The following is a 22,353-nucleotide window of genomic DNA, read 5'->3' as shown; positions in this document are numbered from 1 at the left end:
AGTCGCTCATACTCTCCTTCCCAACAGCAGCTGGAATGGAGGGGGCTGGGACTCGAGTACAACTAACACTTGGGAAGAAAATCTACAACGGGATTTGTCCCAGCATGAAAAAAAAAGCAACAAGCGAAAAGAGCTGAAATCCCATAATGGGATGAGGACTGAGGATCAGTAAGGAAAAACTCCGCCCTGCTGTTAGCACAACTCCAGACACACTGAGAGCAGCGCGCCGACAGCAGCAGCCGCGCGCCTCGCCACCCACCCATTGGCTCGCAAACCATTCGGCTTCAGCCAATGGGAGGTGAGGTTCTGGGCCCAGGTTGGAGAACTACCCACTGCAAGACGAGGTACTGGAACTGCGGCCAATGAGTGGAGAGGTCTGGACTGGGGCTGGGCCAATGGAAGGAGAGATCTGGACTGGAGCTGAGCCAATGGCGGGAGAGATTTGGGCTAGGGCTGAGCCAATAAGAGGAGCGATTCAGGTTGGTGCTAAGCCAATGGGAGGAGAGAGTCGGGCTGGGGCTGACCCAATGGGAGGAGCGGTTGGGGACGGCGTTCTATCTCTTGTGACGTCAGTGCGGGTGGCTGTGCGAAGGACGCAGGCGCAGAGGGAGGGGGGAAAAAGCGGGCGAGAGAAGCAGCGGCCGCCGAGAGGAAGAGGAAGCAGTGGTGGCGGACGGAGCCGGTAAGAGCGGCTGATCGGAGAAACCGGAACACAGACTTGTAACTCAGGGAGAAGAGGCTACAGCAGCCGAGAAACATACCTCCGACCGCTTTCCCCCCACTACATTCACACCAGGTAATGCAGGCCAAGCTCCTACCGCGACTTGTTCCGCGTTTGGGACCCCGGCGGGCGGGCTGAGTGTGGGAGGGGGCACCGGAGAGAGAGAGAGAGAGCGCGGCTGCCAAGCACATTGTCGGCCCTTCACTCGTGTCTCTCCCCAGCCCCGGCTCGGCGGTAACGGTTTGTCGCGCGTTTCCGCTGTGGATCCGGACGGCGGGGATGAAGTTTGAGGGTGAAGTTGTCGTGTTGCCGGGGCGGGTGTTGGGATGTGACCGCTCTCCGCCGCGGCCGGGCCAGCTGGCTGGCTGCTATTTTGCTGATGTGTGTGTTTCTCTTTCTCTTTGCCTCCGCTCTTATCTCTCTGTCTCTCTCCCGGCTCCGCCAGCGCTGCCTGTCCGAGGAGGGGGATGCCGCTCCTCCACCGCAAACCGTTCGTCAGACAAAAACCCCCGGCCGACCTCAAGCCGGACGAAGAAGTTTTCTACTGTCGGATGACCATCGAGATCTTCAGGAATTACGAGTGAGTTTGGTTGTTGGCGAGCGGGGGCGGGCTGGGACGTTGGCAGAGGCACTGCCCGGCACACGGGCGCACTCTCTCTCTCCTCACTTTGCTTTCAGATCAACAAATTATGATTCGAAAACTCCGTTAACGGCTCCGGGCTTGGCTGCCGGCTTGGGGGTGGGGGCTTTTGTTACCCTTCACCCCTCCCTGTGCAAACCGCTCCCCCTCCCGGCTCCATCTCCCACAGCCGTGTGGCGGGCGGGCTGTCAAAAGTCTTGAGAAACTCGTGCCCATTGCGAGTAGGCCTTGTGCTGGCGGATAATGTAAATTTATTCATGCTCTCTGCTGGCTGATTTTTTCCCCCCTCCTTTTTGCCCCCCTCTCACTCGATCCGAACTGTTGTTAAACGGACCCCCCCCCCCTCATTTTTAATTGTTCGGGGGGGGGGGGGATCCGGAGGCAGTTGCCAAGATTGTGCGGCTGTTTTTTATTTCCCCCCCCCCCCATGTTGTTTTAATCAGCACCCCCCCCCCCCCCCCCATCCTCCTTTCGTCTCTCCGAGTTTCGTGCGCGACATGTGTGGAGCGTGGGTTGTTTTGGTGATTATCCCAACATTGTCTCTTTTGTACACCGAGTCAGCGATGGGCCTGCTTCCCCGAACCAGAGCCTGTTCCAACTGTAAACACCCGCGGGCGCCGCTTAATTTGTAGTTTTATTTCTTTTTTTTTTGAGGGTAATGAAAATTTTGCCACCGTACTTTTTCTTCAGTTTGCCTCTTTTAAAAAAAATATCTCTATATAACAGCCTGTGGGGGTTGTGGCTGCTGCATCAGTTGGAAATTGAAGCCCAGTCTTTCCGGCTAAAGCACCCAAAGAGAGAATAAGGATAGCCCAAACCATCGCAAATCAGTAATTTGATGGAAGTGTTCCTGTATCCCGAGCTAAGGAAATGGCTGAGTTTCTAAATACCGAGAGTAGATCGATTAAAATCTACACGATATACTTCCATATAATTCCATTTTATTTTACCTTATTTGTTTGTATGGTGACCACCACAATCGGTGTTGTATGTGAGTAGTAATGATAGTAAAGTAATTGCTGAAACTATTTGTCTTAGTTTTAATTCATTCATGGAGTGTTAACATTACTGGCAGGGCCAGCATTTGTTGTCCATACCTATACTGCCCATGAGAATGTGGCATTGAGCTTCAAACTGTTAGTCCATGTGGTGTAATACATCCACAGTGCTGTTGGGGAGGGAGATCCAGGATTTTGATGGAGTGACAGTAAAGGAACTGCGGTATAATTCCATGACAAGGATGGTGTGTGGCTTCAAGTTGTGATCCTACAGGCCTGGCGTTCTAGTTTTCTAGATGGTACGGGTTGTGGGTTTCAGAAGTGACGTCATGGACTGTGATGAGTTGCTGCAGTGCAGCTTGTCCATAGCACACACTGCTGCCAATGTGTGCTGATGATGGAGGGATTAAGTTGACTGCTTTGTCCTGGGTGGTGTTGAGCTTCTTAAGTTGCTGCAGTTAAACTCATCCAGGCAAGTTGGTAGTATTCCATCACACTCTTGACTTGTCCCTTGTAGATGGTGAACAGGCTTTGGGGGGTCAGGAGGTGAATTACTGTCTTCAGAATTCCCAGTCTCTGATCTACTCTGGTACCTACATAATTTATATGGCTGGGTCAGTTAGGTTTCTGTGACAGCGCTTGGAAGACTGACGTGGAAGTAAATGTAATATTGACTTCAGATTTTCTGTTTTTTGCCATAACTTGGTTCAAATCATTTTCTGGAAGAAATAATTCAGCATGGCATCAAATGTGCTCTTTAAACATTATAGCATGTGTAGAAGGAAGCCATTCAGTCCATCTGGTCTATACCAGCCCTTGGAAAGAGTACCCTACTTAAGTCCACGCCTCCACCATATCCCTGTAATACACTAACCCCACCTAACCTTTGGGCACTGAGGGGCAATTTAGCATAGCTAAACCACCTAACCTGCACATCTTTAGACTGGAAGGAAACCAGAGCACACGGAGGAATTCCGTGCAGACGTGGGCAGAAAGTACACACAGTTATCCAAGTCCAGAATTGAACTCTTGTCCCTGGAACTGTGAGGGAGCAGTGCTTGCCACCGTTCAGTCTAATATATTTTACGCCTGCAGGTCGAGTTTACCAGCAGAAGTCTGGTTTGCAAGAGCTTTCCACCCTGGATTATTCAGAAGACATTTTGGCACTTGAGTAAAGGCCTTCCTAAAAAGGCCTTTAGTGCGCATGAGTGCGGCCTCAACCGGGACCTGGGATTCATGTCGCATTACATTCATCCCCCACCATCTGGCCTGCGAAATCCTACCAACTGTCCTGGCTTGATACAATTCACACTTCTTTAACCTGGGGTTACCCCATCTCTGGATCTGTAAAGATTTAATCACCTGCTAATGCTCTTATTCCAAGCATTGTCTGACATCTTTGAATCTGTCTATATATATATATATAATATATACATATAAAAAATATATATATATATATATACATATAAAATATATATATATATATATATATACATATAAAATATATATATATAATATATATATTATATATGTTTCTGGAACATACCTCTGCATTCACCTGAGGAAGGAGCAGCGCTCTGAAAGCTAGTGACATCGAAACAAACCTGTTGGACTTTAACCTGGTGTTGTGAGACTTCTTACTGTTCCTAAAAAGGGTCCAACGTGTTTTATTTATTTCATTCTTCTGGTAGATCTGCCTGCCCTGCCCACTGAATGGTTGACCAGCCTGGTTTTCTATACCACTCCATTGCATGGCTGGCCCAGCTCTTATGAAATCGATGTGGTTGGGCACCAGCATTACTGAAATTGATTGGCCTTGAAAAATGCCACAAATATATACTGATGGTGCATAGCCTGCAATTTGGTATTCATACAGAGGTCTTGTAACTGTAGGTAGCACCATGTCTCTGAGTCAACTCCTGCTCCAGATTTTATATTATACCTTATCAGTTGATATACCTGCCAGGTGGGTGGGGTGGTTTGTGCACTTGGTTTATATAAATACCATGTCTTCACTGAAGCAGATTGTCACCCTAGTTAATATAATGGACAGTAGATATCAAGGGAAACATGTTAAGCGTGTTATATGCAGTGGTACAGTGGTTAGCACTGCTGCCTCACAGCACCAGGGACCCGGGTTCGATTCCGACCTTGGGTGGCTGTTGGTGTGGTGTTTGCACAATCTCTGTGTTTGCATGGGTTTCCTTCAGGTGCTCTGAGTTCTCTCCCACAGTCCAAAGATTGGCCATGCTAAATTGCCTTTTAGTGTCCAACGGTTAGGTGGGGTTGCGGGGGAGTGGGTCCAGGTAGGGTGCTCTTTCAGAGAGTCGGTGCAGACTCAGAGCCAAATGGCTTCCTTCTGCACTGCATGTATTCTAAGATATGTTTTCTGACAGGTGCAATGAAAAGTGAATTTATGGCTGTGACTCTAGATGTGAGTAGCTAGTCTTGACAGGTTATTGTACATTGATACTCTGTGGAGGCCACCACAACATAATGGGGCTTATCACCTTTGAGCACGTCAGGGGTGAACTGGCAAGGTGGATACAGAACTGGCTAGGCCATAGAAGGCAGAGGGTAGCAATGGAGGGATGCTTTTCTAATTGGAGGGCTGTGACCAGTGGTGTTCCACAGGGATCAGTGCTGGGACCTTTGCTCTTTGTAGTATATATAAATGATTTGGAGGAAAATGTAACTGGTCTGATTAGTAAGTTTGCAGACGACACAAAGGTTGGTGGAATTGCGGATAGCGATGAGGACTGCAGGATTTAGATTGTCTGGAGACTTGGGCCGAGAGATGGCAGATGGAGTTTAACCTGGACAAATGTGAGGTAATGCATTTTGGAAGGGCTAATGCAGGTAGGGAATATACAGTGAATGGTAGAACCCTCAAGAGTATTGAAAGTCAAAGAGATCTAGGAGTACAGGTCCACAGATCACTGAAAGGGGCTACACAGGTGGAGAAGGTAGTCAAGAAGGCATACGGCATGCTTGCCTTCATTGGCCGGGGCATTAAGTATAAGAATTGGCAAGTCATGTTGCAGCTGTATAGAACCTTAGTTAGGCCACACTTGGAGTATAGTGTTCAATTCTGGTCGCCACACTACCAGAAGGATGTGGAGGCTTTAGAGAGGGTGCAGAAGAGATTTACCAGAATGTTGCCTGGTATGGAGGGCATAAGCTATGAGGAGCGATTGAATAAACTCGGTTTGTTCTCACTGGAACGAAGGAGGTTGAGGGGCGACCTGATAGAGGTATACAAAATTATGAGGGGCATAGACAGAGTGGATAGTCAGAGGCTTTTCCCCAGGGTAGAGGGGTCAATTACTAGGGGGCATAGGTTTAAGGTGAGAGGGGCAAGGTTTAGAGTAGATGTACGAGGCAAGTTTTTTACGCAGAGGGTAGTGGGTGCCTGGAACTCACTACCGGAGGAGGTAGTGGAAGCAGGGACGATAGGGACATTTAAGGGGCATCTTGACAAATATATGAATAGGATGGGAATAGAAGGATACGGACCCAGGAAGTGTAGAAGATTGTAGTTTAGTCGGGCAGTATGGTCGGCACGGGCTTGGAGGGCCGAAGGGCCTGTTCCTGTGCTGTACATTTCTTTGTTCTTTTGTTCTTTGTAGAAGTAAATAATTTCACCATCTTCGTCGAGTATGCTGTGGAGACATCGGAAATAAATGAAGATTTAGGGGCTCGCCTCCAAATTGACTTTCGGCACCTTATGTTCCTGGAGCTACCATGATCAAGTTTAAAACTGGTGCTTGGGTGTAAATTTCTCCAACTCTTTATGAAATCAAGCCTAATTTTAATGCATTGTTGATTCTTGGTGCTTGAACAATGTTAATGTAACTTTTGTGGATGCTGCATTAAATGGATTCAAAATGCAGTAAATATTTCAACGCTGAGGAACTTGCAGCTTTGCTAGCTCTCTGGGAAAGGATTTCTGTACATGAGAAATGAATATGCTGGTAATGTTTTACACAATGTATGCATTATACCAAAATAAATCTTGTTGATTATTGTGTTAAATAGAAAATATGGGATGTTATTTTAGTTTAATTCTGAAATGCCTCATGTTTTATATCTTTTGGCGTAAACGCAATCTGAGGCAAACTTGATGAGACCTGTTGCTGTTATAAAATTGGCTTAACTTGACATTTGTCTATTTTTGATTTGAGGTGGAGATTACTTAAAAATTAGTCTCATTCCTCTATTTGGCATCCAGAACAGAACGGTCAGACTCTACACCCGTTCAGTTGTCAACTAATCGTAACTGGTAGCACAGTGGTTGGCACCGTTGCTTCACAGCTCCAGGGTACCAGGTTTGAATCCCGGCTTGGGTCACTGTCCGTGTGGAGTTTGCACATTCTCACCGTGTTTGCGTGGGTTTCGCCCCCACAACCCAAAGATGTGCAGGCTGGGTGGATTGGCCACGCTAATTTGCCCCTTAATTGGAAAAAATGAATTGGGTACTCTAAATTTTTTTTAAAAAATAGATTGAATCTGTTTTCCATGACTTGTGTTTCAAAGTTCTTCCACAGTTCATTTTTCCTTCTGGATTCAAAGTTGTAATTTTAAAATGTTCTGTTTTCAGTGATTTTTTTGAAAGAACCATACTTTGCAACAGTCTAGTTTGGAGCTGTGCGATTACAGGAAAACCAGGACTGACTTATCAGGAAGCACTTGAGTCAGAAAACAAGGCCCGACAGAACCTCCAAAATTTCCCTGAGCCACTCGTAGTGCCCATCCTTTACTTGACAACCCTTGCTTGCTGCTCACGACTGCATGAACTGTGTGATGATCTCTACACTTACACTAAGGATCGATACTTTGCTGGAGAGATAGTGGAAGTAACCAGTATTAGTGGCCTCAAGTAAGTTTTACAATGTGTGCAATCGCAAGATTACAACAATAACTGTTTTTTGTTCTCTTTGACCCCACCTTCTGTATTGTTGCTGTAGATCCCTGAATGTTAAACAAGTGTTCTTTATACTATACCATTGCTTGCTTTTATTTATTCTTTCCATATCTGGAATGATTTTATATTGATAAACAGTGGCCATAACTCAAGTAAATTGTGTAAGGCATTATACAAAAATAAATTGGTAGGCTCTCAAATGAAGATATCATCACTATCTGTTCATATCCTTTACCCTACATTAATTCTTGCACTTCCTGCAAAATTAATGATGGTGGAAACCCAGAGTAGTTTTTAATAAACTTTGCTTACTTTCGAGACTGCAGCCAATTGTAGTTCTTCACTGCTTTCACAACTGAAATCCTCTAACTCTGCAGATCAAGATATGAATACTGGACTTTTTTTGGAGTTGCATCTCTGATAGTGCCTTCTGGCCATCGGGAACAAAGTACTCCTTCCTTTTCCTCGGTCAGATAGTCGAGTTCAACCCACTCCAAGCCAAGTACATAATCTAGGTTGATCCTCCAGTGCAATATGCAAAAGAGTATTAGATTATGTGGGTGATACAATCTTTTAGGTAAAATGTTAAACTGTGGTACTCCCATAATAGCATTGCGATCCCAAAGCAACATTGGAAGCTAAACAGGTGGTATCCTGGTCCCAGTATATCTTGCTGCAAGTGCAAGAATGAATGCCGGGTAAAGAATTCTGAACAGACATTGATATGAAATTCTTACTTGAGAACTTAACAATTTATATATTTTTTTAAATTTGAAGTACCCAATTCTTTTTTTCCAATTAATGGGCAATTTAATGTGGCCAATTCACCTACCATGCACATTTTTAGGTTGTGGGGATGAGACCCACACAGACATGGGGAGAATGTGCAAACTCCACACGGACCGTGACCCGGGATCAAACCACTGCACCTCCGTGCCGCCCACAATTATTATTTGTAAGAAAACCTTTCACAAATCCTTGAGTTATAGCCATTGTTACTGCGGATAAAAGAATTCCAGATATGAAAGGGTTAAAAGCAAGCAATACAATCAAAAAAGACTTTTGTTTTGCCTTGCAGTGACTACACCTCATAAGGAGTTCATGGTTGTAAAAGGCCTAAGGATGTCAGCACCTTTTTTACAGCGCACCACAGAATGGAAGGCCTTCTGCTTTTTGAAGTTATTGTGGCTTGCTTTCATGTCTTAGATGTGAGGTTTATTTTGTAAAGGAAGCCAAAGTTCTTAGAAGATGGGGACATTGAAGATTAATCTTCAGGTTGCCATTAGTACATAGCATGGCAAACTAGTTGAAACGGAAGATCAAAAATATGTGCACGTTGCTCCGAAAGCAGATGCCATAAAAATAGCAATTGAAATGAACGCCTACATTTTTAGAGCAGTAACTGAAAACAGTAATTTGGGGGATTTGTGCAGCTGGAGCTGTTTGTTTTAAACACTTTTGGAAGCAAAAAGCCTGGGAGAGAGATTATTGTGTTCTGCCATTTGCTATCAGAAATTCAGTTTGTATATTTTAGAGGACACTAACCTGAGGTAGATGGTAGAAGGAAATGGGGGAAGCCTGTATGTTGATTGTGTAGAGGGCACAGACGCTTATTTAATTCAAAATCTGTTAACGGCCCATTTCTAAATGTGTAGCATTGGCCCGTAACTTCCTAGCTCCCCAGCATCTTATTTTTGTGGGTGGAGGGTGTACATGAAAGATGCACTGAGGAATTCCTCTCTGAAATTCCCAGGTAAGGCTTTACGCTGCAAATGTCCAGAAGCGCTATCTTCAAGGCGATTTAAATTGCTAACTTTAGTTGGCTCTGCCAGTTTTGCACCAGTCGGTATTGTAAGAGTTAGAAGAAATACAACCACTTGAGCCCTGCATGTGACAACCCCCTCCCCTCTCAGGTGCATGATTTCAAAAAATAAATTCCATGGTACTAATTTAAAGAGGAGTGGGTGAGTTATTTATCCCTCCGTCAAAATCAGGGGCTGGCTTAGCACAGGGCTAAAGAGCTGGCTTTTCAAGCAGGCCAGCAGCACGGTTCCCATACCAGCCTCCCCGAACAGGCGCCGGAATGTGGCGACTAGGGGCTTTTCAAAGTCACTTCATTTGAAGGCTGCTTGTGACAAAAGTGATTTTTCATCACAAAAAAAGACAGATTATCTGGTCATTATCACATTGATGCTTGTGGGAACTTTGTTCAAATTGACTGCCTTGATCCCTACATTGCAACCATGACAATACTTAAATATTTTGGTTGTAAAGCACTCTGAAATGATCAGTAGCCGGGAAACGTAGAAAATAGGAGCAGGAGTAGGCCCTTCGAGCCTGCTCTGCCATTCATTATGTTCATCGCTGATCTTCTAACTCAGTAACCTGTTCCTGCTTTCTCTCCATATTCATTAGCCCCATGAGACATATCTAACTCTTCTTGAAAACAGACAAATGTTCTGACCGCAACTACTTCCTGTGGTGGAGAATTCCAAAGGCTCATCGCTCTCTGGGTGAAGAAATTTCTTCTCCCCTCAGTCCGATAAGGTTTACCCCTGTTCCTAGATTAGGTGTGATATAATTGTAAGTCTTCAGGAATTGAGAGCAAAATAAACAAATCTGATGTTTGAACTTGCAATCAGACAGATTTTCAGCAGATAAAATCGATGCATGATGAGGAACATAAATATTTTGTATTCAGCCTAAATTTAAACCTTCTATTTTGATAGGCAAACATGTAAGGTTTTGGAAGTTGTGACCCCACCAGTACAAAATGGGACTGCTAATGGACATATAAGCAATAGAGCTGAAGATGTAGTGATTGTCATTAGTGATGAAAGTGACAATGAGGAACGATCCAAAAGCTCTGCACCGTCTGCATCAGTTGGGTAAATATTTCTATTAAACTGGGCCTAATGGCTCAATCATTTGTTAAGCTGTGCTTCTTCCAAGATAGGCAATGTAAAGCCACGGGTAAGGTGGTTGAGGGAAACCTACAGCTGTCTAGCTCTTCCACAGGTTTGAAGATAGGACGTTGGACGTCAAAGTAGCTTGATTTTTAAGTGAAGACTCCATACTAGAGCCTAAGGATACATTTCTATTTTCAAATAGTTGTTTTAAGTATTAGCATTTGTCATCTAGGAAGTCACCTGTGCTAATTATTTTTATTTCAAGAAAAAATAACAATTGCTTTGAGTGAAAATCTTGGCTGTTGTAAGAGTTACAGATTCATGCACACTTTGTCATCAATGATCTTTTCAAATTGATTTTGTAGTGGGGTAAGATGAATATTATGGAGATAACCAGAGCATCCAATTAATTTTTTGTATTTCACCTTTTTTTAAATGTCATGGATGGATTTGGATTTTGTTTATTGTCACGTGTACCAAGGTGCAGTGAAAAGTATTTTTCTGCGAGCAGCTCACCAGATCATTAAATATATGAAAAGGAAATGAAAGAAAATATGTAATGGGGTAACACAAGGTACACAATGTAACTACCTAACACCGGCATCGGGTGAAGCATACAGGGGTGTAGTGTCAATGAGGTCAGGCCATTAGAGGGTCGTTTAGGAGTCTAACAGTGGGGAAAAAGCTGTTTTTGAGTCTGTTCGTGCGTGTTCTCAGACTTTTGTATCTCCTGCCCGGTGGAAGAGTGAGTAAGCCGGGTGGGAGGGGCCTTTGATTATGCTGCCCGCTTTCCCCAGGCAGCGGGAGGTGTAGATGGAGTCAATGGATGGGAGGCAGGTTTGTGTGATGGACTGGGCTGTGTTCACGACTCTGCAGTTTCTTGCGGTCTTGGACCAAGCAGTTGCCATACCAGGCTGTGATGCAGCCAGATAGGATGCTTTCTATAGTGCATGTGTAAAAGTTGGGAAGAGTTAATGTGGACATGCCGAATAGGAGAGGCACTGTTTTGTGTGCTTGGTGGTAGCGTCGACGGGGGTGGATCAGGACAGATTTTTGGAGATGTGTACCCCATGGAATTTGAAACGGCTAAACATCTTTACATCGGCCCCATTGACGCTGACAGGGGTCTGTACAGTACTTTGCTTCCTGAAGTCAATGACCAGCTCTTTAGTTTTGCTGGCGTTGAGGGATAGATTGTTGTCGCTGCACCACTCCACTAGGTTCTCTATCTGCCTCCTGTATTCTGACTCGTCATTATTCGAGATCCGTTCCACTAAGGTCATATTGTCAGCAAACTTATAGATGGAGTTGGAACCAAATTTTGCCACGCCGTCGTGTGTCCAGGGAGTATAGTAGGGGGCTAAGTAAGCAGCCTTGCGGGGTCCCGATATTGAGGACTATTGTGGAAGAGGTGTTGTTGTTTATTCCTACTGTTTGTGGTCTGTGGGTTAGAATGTCGAGGATCCAGTTGCAGAGTGAGGAGCCTAGATTTTGGAGCTTTAATAAGAGCTTGACTGGGATTATAGTATTGAAGGCGGAGCTGTAGTCAATAAATAGGAGTCTGATGTAGGAGTCCTTGTTGTCGAAATGCTCTAGAGATAAGTGTAGGGCCAGGGAGATGGCGTCTGCTGTGCACCGGTTGTGGCGGTATGCGAATTGCAGTGGATCAAGGCATTCTGGGTGTATGGAGGTGATGCGCTTCATGACCAACCTCTCGATGCTCTTCATTACGACTGAAGTCAGGGCCACCGGACGGTAGTCATTGAGGATGAACTTTGTTTTGGTCTGAATACACTTTTCTTTTAGGTTAGATTGATTCACATGGGCAGTCTATTATCAGTTACAGGCAGTCCCTCAGACTTGCAACATAATTGGTTCCTGGAAACCACGTTGTTAGTCAAAATGTTGTAAGTTGCAACTGATTTCCTCAAAGGAACAAGGGTTGGTTCCGTTAGTGGAATAAGGCATCATTGTGTCCTTGTTTCCTGTAGATTTGACATTTGTCTCGATGCATTCAACCCTCTGCCAGACACCTCCCTGAGATGCGGCAGACTTCGTTGTGGCTAGAGCCTGGCTCGCACCCCTGGGTGTGACACCCCAAAATAATTGGCTGAAAGCTCTTCTCTGCTTTCTGAGCTGTAGATCGGCCAGGCAACGCGCTGCCGATTGGCGACAGCGACCATTCTCCGCAGACGGCCAAGCTCTGTAACCAGCTGATGGACCACATGTTAATCTGACATTCTGACCTGGAGTTACGGCCTGGTGATTGAAGGGTGCAAGAGGGTACAGTGTTTCAACAGGCGCTTTCGCAAATTTCCCAGGCACATTCGGGATCAGCAACCCAGTACTGCCCTGCATTACTGTCTCAGACAAGGCTGCATTTAAGAATATAGGCAGTGGTGTATATTCATCATAAAAATGTTAAGATGGGTTGGTGAAGTCGGAACCAAAATGGTAAATTCAAAAAAGGCTGTCAATTTATAAGGGTCATTGGTACTGTTCATTGGAACTCTATAAAGTCGAGGACTGCCTGTATAGTATTTGCATTGGGAAGTAGGCCACTCAGTCCAGTCTATGTTTACCTTCCATGCAAGCAAATAGGTATGAAAGTTGAGAAAAAAAAGAGAAAAAAAATGAAAATTGCTTATTGTCACAAGTAGGCTTCAATGAAGTTACTGTGAAAAGCCCCTAGTCGCCACATTCCGGCACCTGTTCGGGGAGGCTGTTACGGGAATTAAACCGTGCTGCTGGCCTGCTTTGGTCTGCTTTCAAAGCCAGCGATTTAGCCCTGTGCTAAACAGCCCCTAAGCACTCTCTTCCCACATCTCTTCAACCCCATTTCCTTCATTGTTTTATCCTATCTAACCTTGATAAGCGTTTTTGTCTTGACAATTGATTCCCTAACGTCAACTTTAAAAATAATTCTCTCCTGCCCGCTTGTTTCTAAGTGTCTTGATTTTAACATGTATTTATTGATGATCCTTGGTTTCTCAACTGCTGCTGATCATCAGCTTCAATCTAACCTGCTTCATACTTCTGTTACTTTAAGTACTGATTTCATAATCATAAGTATTTCATGCTTCTTTGTATTTCTTCATAACCGGCATCATTGTATTAAATTCTCTCTCATGCCTCCACATCCTTCCTGTAGTGTATAGTCTAATATGTCTTAACAGAGGGCTGATGTTTCCTGAAAGTTCATCATTAACATTGACTCTTCATCAATATCTCCTGTGATGAAACCTAGATTTCCATTGCGTTTTTAATTTAAAATCTTGTTTTGAATCTATCTCCCCCAAATGCCTCTGTTCTTCCACAGCATTAAGCCTGCTTTCTTATAGTGAAGTCACTGTTTCTCCAAAATGCACTTGCAGGACTATGGTTAAAGGGCAGGAGAGTGAGACTAGTTAAATAACTTTCAAAGACACTGAATAGACTAAATAGCCTGCTGCATTGTATCATTCTGATTCTATTTTAATATCATCAAATTTAGCCTGACACACTCGATTTGGATTCAAATCATTAATATAGACATTTCACTGTTCGTGTGGAGTTTGCACATTCTCCCCGTGTTTGCGTGGGTTTCGCCCCCACAACCCAAAGATGTGCAGGGTAGGTGGATTGGCCACGCTAAATTGCCCCTTAATTGGAAAAAATGAATTGGATACTCTAATTTTTATTTTTAAAAATTAATATAGACATTGACCCATAACTTCCTGGTTCACCAGTGTAGCATTTAGGGGTACCCTAATGATACGCTGGGGAATCCCTTCCAGCAGTTCCCACGTGCGGGTTTACCCAGCAATTGCCCAGACGTGCTAATTTCCTCTGGACAATTGCGCTGTCTTGGGAACCATCCAACAGAAGCGATTTAAATCACTAACTTCGAATGGTTCTGCCAGTTTCACCATCATAGAATTTACAGTGCAGATGGAGGCCATTCGACACGTCGAGTCGGCACTGGCCCCTGGAAAGATCACCCAAACCCACAGCTCCACCCTATCCCAGTAACCCCACCTAACCTATTTTTTGGACACGGAGGACAATTTAGCATGGTCAATCCACCTAACCTAAACATCTTTGGACTGTGGGAGGAAACAGGAGGAAACTCACGCACACACTGGGAGAACATGCGGACTCCACACAGACAGTGACCCAAGCCGGAAATCGAACCTGGGACCCTGGAGCTGTAAAGCAACTGTGCTATCCACTGTGCTATCGTGCTATCCTGATAAGTTATTCTAAAGGAAAAAAATCAGTTCTAACTCCAGAGTCTATATTTAAATACCCATACCGAGCCTCACACTGGACACCACAAATCCATCCCATTACTTTAGCACTGGATCATATGGACACTGCTTCCCACTTCCAGCCACTGAAAATCTGCTTGTAGATCCTACTGTTGGTTGGGGGGGGGTTATAGCAGATGTGCATCACAAATACAAGTTAGACGTCCAGAAATGTTTCTTTCTGGAGAAGCCTTTTGATCACATTACTGGCTCTTCTGATGAGTACAGGTTCACTTATGGGAGCTGAACAAAATGTTAATTGTGACTGGCTTCAGTACACAAAAGGAGTTGAGGTATTAGATGATATCACCTAGGTGCTGTTGTTTCTGGTAACTTGTTTTATTGGTATTGGAGAGAAATTCTAGATTAAGTTTTTTTCCTTTAATTGACCTAGATGTTTATCTTTTTGGGATAGTGCTCTGACAGTATGGGACAGTATCCAAGGACTAGCTGGTCTTTTTCTGTCTTGCCATTTTAGTATGTTTCTGAACTGTTGCCTCCTTTCTCACAGGATTGCACAGGTGTCAGTCCACTCTCAAATGCACAGATTCTTGTTCAACTAGCTTATTTGGTAAAATAGCTACCACTCAGGCCTGTATAGTTTGATTTTTCGCCAAGCTGTCTTGCATCTGTTGCTCTTGTTGTCAAGAGCAACATTTGTGCCTGAGTTCACTGTTTCCATGGATGAACTATGAAGAACACCATGCGTGTACCTTTTTTAATTTACAACTCTTTTCAAACTTTGTCAATCGACCCAATTTTGAAACGCATTGTTTTTCACATACGGAAGATTTGAAATTTTGTGACCAAATATACTGCAGGGAGCTAATTATTAGAAAATTTCAGGATTGCCTTTTGAATGTGGTTACAGTTCAAGACCAGAAATGATGATCCAGAAGTTGGGCTGCTATCGGTGTCTTTGGAATTGCATGTGGCCATCTTTTCTCAATGTACTTAGCCGAGTCGTATGCACTGATATTCTTGGTGGATCAGTTGAATACAGAATCTAGTTTAGTACACTTATAGCTGGCATTACACATTAGCAGGGGTTAAGATGGCACACTGACCCTTGATTTCTTCGGCCTATATTTAATCTCAATTCAGCGGGGAGCAAAAGCTTTCACTAGTTCCCTGTCTAATTTTGATAGTTTGGGACAGATTTCCCCCTCTCCTTGATAAAAATGGAATTTTCTCCTTTCATGCACTTAGTGACAATGATCCCACATCCGATGTAACACAACTAAATGTTGTGTACACTACACGTGTAATGTCTCCCACCCGCCCTCCTCCTCTAACCTAATAATAAAACCCATTGGTCTGAGGTAAGTACCATATTTTATTATATTATTATTATTTTTTATAAAAAATTTAATTTAGTTGTACGCCAGATCTTGGTAGAAAGTTAGAGGAATGGCAGGGAAGGGAGTGCAATGTTCCTCCTGCAGGATGTTTGAGGTGAGGGATGCAGTTAGTGTCCCTGCTAATTTTACCTGCAGGAAGTGCTGCCATCTCCAGCTCCTCCAAGACCAAGTTAGGGAACTGGAGCTGGAGTTGGAAGAACTTCAGATCATTCGGGAGGCAGAAGGGGTCATAGATTGCAGCTTCAGGGAATTAGTTACACCAAAGATTGGAGATAGGTGGGTAACTGTAAGAGGGACTGGGAAAAAGCAGTCAGTGCAGGGATCCCCTGCGGTCGTTCCCCTGAGAAACAAGTATACCGCTTTGGATACTTGTGGGGGGGACGACTTACCAGGGGTAAGCCATGGGGTACGGGCCTCTGGCACGGAGTCTGTCCCTGTTGCTCAGAAGGGAAAGGGGGGAGAGGAGCAGAGCATTAGTAATTGGGGACTCTATAGTCAGGGGCACAGATAGGAGATTTTGTGGGAGCGTGAGAGACTCACGTTTGGTATGTTGCCTCCCAGGTGCAAGGGTACGTGATGTCTCGGATCGTGTTTCCCGGGTCCTTAGAGGGGAGGGGGAGCAGCCCAAGTCGTGGTCCACATTGGTACTAACGACATAGGTAGGAAAGGGGACAAGGATGTCAGGCAGGCTTTCAGGGAGCTAGGATGGAAGCTCAGAACTAGAACAAACAGAGTTGTTATCTCTGGGTTGTTACCCGTGCCACGTGATAGTGAGATGAGGAATAGGGAGAGAGAGCATTTAAACACGTGGATACAGGGATGGTGCAGGCGGGAGGGATTCAGATTTCTGGATAACTGGGGCTCTTTCTGGGGAAGGTGGGACCTCTACAGACAGGATGGTCTACATCTGAACCTGAGGGGCACAAATATCCTGGGGGGGGATTTGTTAGTGCTCTTTGGGGGGGTTTAAACTAATGCAGCAGGGGCATGGGAACCTGGATTGTAGTTTTAGGGTAAGGGAGAATGAGAGTATAGAGGTCAGGAGCACAGATTTGACGTCGCAGGAGGGGGCCAGTGTTCAGGTAGGTGGTTTGAAGTGTGTCTACTTCAATGCCAGGAGTATACGAAATAAGGTAGGGGAACTGGCAGCATGGGTTGGTACCTGGGACTTCGATGTTGTGGCCATTTCGGAGACATGGATAGAGCAGGGACAGGAATGGATGTTGCAGGTTCCGGGGTTTAGGTGTTTTAGTAAGCTCAGAGAAAGAGGCAAAAGAGGGGGAGGTGTGGCGCTGCTAGTCAAGAGAAGTATTACAGTGGCGGAGAGGATGCTAGATGGGGACTCTTCTTCCGAGGTAGTATGGGCTGAAGTTAGAAACAGGAAAGGAGAGGTCACCCTGTTGGGAGTTTTTTATAGGCCTCCTAATAGTTCTAGGGATGTAGAGGAAAGGATGGCGAAGATGATTGTGGATAAGAGCGAAAGTAACAAGGTAGTTATTATGGGAGACTTTAACTTTCCAAATATTGACTGGAAAAGATATAGTTCGAGTACAATAGATGGGTCGTTTTTTTGTACAGTGTGTGCAGGAGGGTTTCCTGAAACAATATGTTGACAGGCCAACAAGAGGCGAGGCCACGTTGGATTTGGTTTTGGGTAATGAACCAGGCCAGGTGTTGGATTTGGTGGTAGGAGAGCACTTTGGGGACAGTGACCACAATTCGGTGACGTTTACGTTAATGATGGAAAGGGATAAGTATACACTGCAGGGCAAGAGTTATAGCTGGGGGAAGGGCAATTATGATGCCATTAGACGTGACTTGGGGGGGATAAGGTGGAGAAGTAGGCTGCAAGTGTTGGGCACACTGGATAAGTGGGGCTTGTTCAAGGATCAGCTACTGCGTGTTCTTGATAAGTATGTACCGGTCAGGCAGGGAGGAAGGCATCGAGCGAGGGAACCGTGGTTTACCAAGGAAGTGGAATCTCTTGTTAAGAGGAAGAAGGAGGCCTATGTGAAGATGAGGTGTGAAGTTTCAGTTGGGGCGATGGATAGTTACAAGGTAGCGAGGAAGGATCTAAAGAGAGAGCTAAGACGAGCAAGGAGGGGACATGAGAAGTATTTGGCAGGAAGGATCAAGGAAAACCCAAAAGCTTTCTATAGGTATGTCAGGAATAAGTGAATGACTAGGGAAAGAGTAGGACCAGTCAAGGACAGGGATGGGAAATTGTGTGTGAAGTCTGAAGAGATAGGCGAGATACTAAATGAATATTTTTCGTCAGTATTCACTCAGGAAAAAGATAATGTTGTGGAGGAGAATGCTGAACCCCAGGCTAATAGAATAGATGGCATTGAGGTACGTAGGGAAGAGGTGTTGGCAATTCTGGACAGGCTGAAAATAGATAAGTCCCCGGGACCTGATGGGATTTATCCTAGGATTCTCTGGGAGGCCAAGGAAGAGATTGCTGGACCTTTGGCTTTGATTTTTATGTCATCATTGGCTACAGGAATAGTGCCAGAGGACTGGAGGACAGCAAATGTGGTCCCTTTGTTCAAAAAGGGGAGCAGAGACAACCCCGGCAACTATAGACTGGTGAGCCTCACGTCTGTTGTGGGTAAAGTCTTGGAGGGGATTATAAGAGACAAGATTTATAATCATCTAGATAGGAATAATATGATCAGGGATAGTCAGCATGGCTTTGTGAAGGGTAGGTCATGCCTCACAAACCTTATTGAGTTCTTTGAGAAGGTGACTGAACAGGTAGATGAGGGTAGAGCAGTTGATGTGGTGTATATGGATTTCAGCAAAGCGTTTGTTAAGGTTCCCCGCGGTAGGCTATTGCAAAAAATACGGAGGCTGGGGATTGAGGGTGATTTAGAGATGTGGATCAGAAATTGGCTAGCTGAAAGAAGACAGAGGGTGGTGGTTGATGGGAAATGTTCAGAATGGAGTACAGTCACAAGTGGAGTACCACAAGGATCTGTTCTGGGGCCGTTGCTGTTTGTCATTTTTATCAATGACCTAGAGGAAGGCGCAGAAGGGTGGGTGAGTAAATTTGCAGACGATACTAAAGTCGGTGGTGTTGTCGATAGTGTGGAAGGATGTAGCAGTTTACAGAGGGATATAGCTAAGCTGCAGAGCTGGGCTGATAGGTGGCAAATGGAGTTTAATGTAGAGAAGTGTGAGGTGATTCACTTTGGAAGGAATAACAGGAATGCGGAATATTTGGCTAATGGTAAAGTTCTTGAAAGTGTGGATGAGCAGAGGGATCTAGGTGTCCATGTACGTAGATCCCTGAAAGTTGCCACCCAGGTTGATAGGGTTGTGAAGAAGGCTTATGGAGTGTTGGCCTTTATTGGTAGAGGGATTGAGTTCCGGAGTCGGGAGGTCATGTTGCAGTTGTACAGAACTCTGGTACGGCCGCATTTGGAGTATTGCGTACAGTTCTGGTCGCCGCATTAGAGGAAGGACGTGGAGGCTTTGGAGCGGGTGCAGAGGAGATTTACCAGGATGTTGCCTGGTATGGAGGGAAAATCTTATGAGGAAAGGCTGATGGACTTGAGGTTGTTTTCGTTAGAGAGAAGAAGGTTAAGAGGAGACTTAATAGAGGCATACAAAATGATCAGAGGGTTAGATAGGGTGGACAGTGAGAGCCTTCTCCCGCGGATGGAAATGGCTAGCACGAGGGGACGTAGCCTTAAACTGAGGGGTAATAGATATAGGACAGAGGTCAGAGGTAGGTTCTTTACGCAAAGAGTAGTGAGGCCGTGGAATGCCCTACCTGCTACAGTAGTGAACTCGCCAACATTGAGGGCATTTAAAAGTTTATTGGATAAACATATGGATGATAATGGTATAGTGTAGGTTAGATGGCTTTTGTTTCGGTGCAACATCGTGGGCCGAAGGGCCTGTACTGCGCTGTAATGTTCTATGTAAATGCACAGAAAAATGTCCTCAGCACGGTAGCACAGTGATTAGCACTGTGGCTTCACAGCGCCAGGGTCCCAGGTTCAATTCGCTGCTGGGTCACTGTCTGTGAGGAGTCTGCATGTTCTCCCTGTGTCTGCATGGGTTTCCTCCCACAGTCCAAAGATGTGCAGGTTAGGTGGAATGGGCCATGCTAAATTGCCCTTAGTGTCCAAAAAGGTTAGGAGGGGTAATTGGATTAGGGGGATAGGGTGGAAGTGAGGGCTTAAGTGGGTTGGTGCAGACTTGATGGGCCGAATGGCCTACTTCTGCACTATGTTCTGTTTCCCAGAATTTCAAATGTCCTGAACTGAACTCGTATAACTCTCTCAGCTGTTATCACATGGCTTGTACATTTGCCAATTTTGGGATGCAGGCTTGAGCTCACTGGTGATTGGATTGAGACTATTCAAACCGGCGAAATTACTTTGAAATGCAAGACAAAATGATTGCCTGTTTAAGGCCTTTGATATACCTAAATAATATGTGCCTTTGCATGCGCAATAACGAAGCAGTGTTTAATGTTTATGGGTCAGCTTTGGTCCATTACCCATTCTCTTACCGAACAAATAAATCTACTGTAATCTTGTGAACATGGAAATTTCTTTTCACATACCTACAAATGTCATTTTGCACTACATGAAGTGATCTTGAATGCCAAGGTAGATGAACATCTTTTATTGAATCAGAAATATCAAATATTGTTTAACTTGCTAATGAAAATACAACATTTTTTTCCACAGGAAAAAGAAGAGCAAGATTGATGTCACTTTATTTAAATACAAGGTGAAACCACTTAAAACTGAAGGAAATGAAACCATCATTAAGGCTGCCCAGATGAAGTTAGTATTATTGATTAAAAGCTTGTTTACCAGGAGGGTAATGGTACTTAACTGTAATCTACAACGGACCAGAGGCATCAAGTCGCCATTGTCCTAGATGACTATAGGCTGCTTTCCCCTTTTGGGGGAGCTGACTGGTGATGATTTAACCTGAGGGTCACCACACCTCAGGTGAGGGGCAAGGGTGAGAAGGCAGGGCTTTCATGAATAACCTTAGCCAGTACAGGAATTGAGCTTGTGCTGTTGTCCTTGTTCTGCAGCACAAACCAGCTGTCTCGCCAACTGAGCTAAGTCAGACCCCATATCTCTCCAATAGAGAGAAACAATTGGTTATATAGCTTGAGGGGCGCCACTCTTAACAAATTTGAGGCAAGGCGGCAGGCTTCAATAAATTAATCACAGTGGGTATAATATAATCTTTATTGTCACAAATAGGCTTACATTAACACTGCAATGAAGTTACTGTGAAAAGCCACTAGTCGCCACATTCCGGCACCTGTTCGGGTACACGGAGGGAGAATGTCTGAATGACCTAACAGTACGGCTTTCGGGACTTGTGGGAGGAAACTGGAGCACGCGGGGGAAACCCACGCAGACACAGGGAGAACGTGCGGACTCTGCACAGACAGTGATCCAAGCCAGGAATTGAACCTGGGACCATGGTGCTGTGAAGCAACAGTGCTAACCACTGCTACTGTGCTGCCCATACCATGGGTATGGGGATCAGGAAGATTAAAATCCATTTGCAAGCAGATGTTTCGATCTGTGTTCATTTTCTTAGGGAATAATAATGTTTCTATTTATGTTTGTATGTATATATGTGGTTTCATTTAGCGTTTTCTTTCATTTAATAGTCGCAAGAAAAATCAGTTTTCTCAAGACAAGTTGAAGCTCTTTCTCAAACAACATTGTGAGTTACGACATGGCATGCTTAAAGTCAAGGTAATTGTCTTTTAATAGGTTATCAGGATCATTAATTGCTTGTGAAGAATTTTGGTTTCATTAACGATAAAACCACAAAATGCTGGAAACATTCAGTGGGTCAGGCAGCATTTGTGCAGAAAGGAAACATTGTTTCAGCTAAATCTCTCATCAAAAGTGAAAAATGTTAGAGATGGGACATGTTATAATCAAGTAGTGAGACAGAGAAAGGAAGGGGCAAACAAGGGAAGGTTTGGGAGGGTCAAAAGGAGGTGAGATTAAATACTTTTGGGGATGGTGTAGGCGAAAGTAAATGGACGTGGGACAAGGAAAACAAAAATCTGTCCAAGATGTGTAAATGGGAATAGAACAATCATCAGTTACCATCTGAGGAAATGTGAGCAAAGGTTGTGATTAGAAATAGAGTCCGAGACCTATTTTTTCCTACTCCTGGTCCCCTCCCGCACTCCTATTTCCAGTACATTGATTGTATTGGTGCTGTTTTCTGCTCTTGCTGCAAACTGAAAAACTTTATCCACTTTTGGGGATAGGCTATTGACCAATATGTATTCGAGGTCCACTGACCACCTTCCTGTAAGGTGTTGCTCCATTTCTCCAAATTTCTCTGCCTTTTTTGCATCTGTTCTGATGATGCCACTTTCTATACATCTGCTTTGTTTTCCTTTGTCCTTAAGCGAGGATTTCCCACTCGCCTTGGTAATAGGAACTTTGAATCTGTTCCTTCCATTTTCTACACCTCCCCAGAACTGTGATAGGATTGCAAT

The 22,353-nt window shown here is 44.6% G+C and overlaps 1 protein-coding gene across 2 annotated transcripts in view; it reads left to right on the top strand.

Annotated features, from left to right (window-relative positions):
• Positions 1-597: 597 nt before the first annotated feature.
• Positions 598-22,353, top strand: part of baz1a (bromodomain adjacent to zinc finger domain, 1A) — a 118,094-nt gene continuing 96,338 nt past the window's right edge. The window contains exons 1-6 of one of the 2 annotated variants that reach the window (XM_072488672.1): positions 598-796; positions 1,167-1,301; positions 6,960-7,238; positions 10,013-10,171; positions 20,549-20,647; positions 21,502-21,589. In XM_072488672.1, coding sequence (XP_072344773.1) covers positions 1,189-1,301; positions 6,960-7,238; positions 10,013-10,171; positions 20,549-20,647; positions 21,502-21,589 — 738 coding nt within the window. In that variant the 5' untranslated portion in view covers positions 598-796; positions 1,167-1,188. The remainder of the gene's footprint in view (positions 797-1,166; positions 1,302-6,959; positions 7,239-10,012; positions 10,172-20,548; positions 20,648-21,501; positions 21,590-22,353) is intronic. The other variant, XM_072488663.1, reaches the window with a different exon arrangement.

The sequence above is a fragment of the Scyliorhinus torazame genome, chromosome 2 (assembly GCF_047496885.1).
Source record: "Scyliorhinus torazame isolate Kashiwa2021f chromosome 2, sScyTor2.1, whole genome shotgun sequence".
Lineage (NCBI taxonomy): Eukaryota > Metazoa > Chordata > Chondrichthyes > Carcharhiniformes > Scyliorhinidae > Scyliorhinus > Scyliorhinus torazame.
This window is presented reverse-complemented; position numbering and strand designations above follow the sequence as displayed.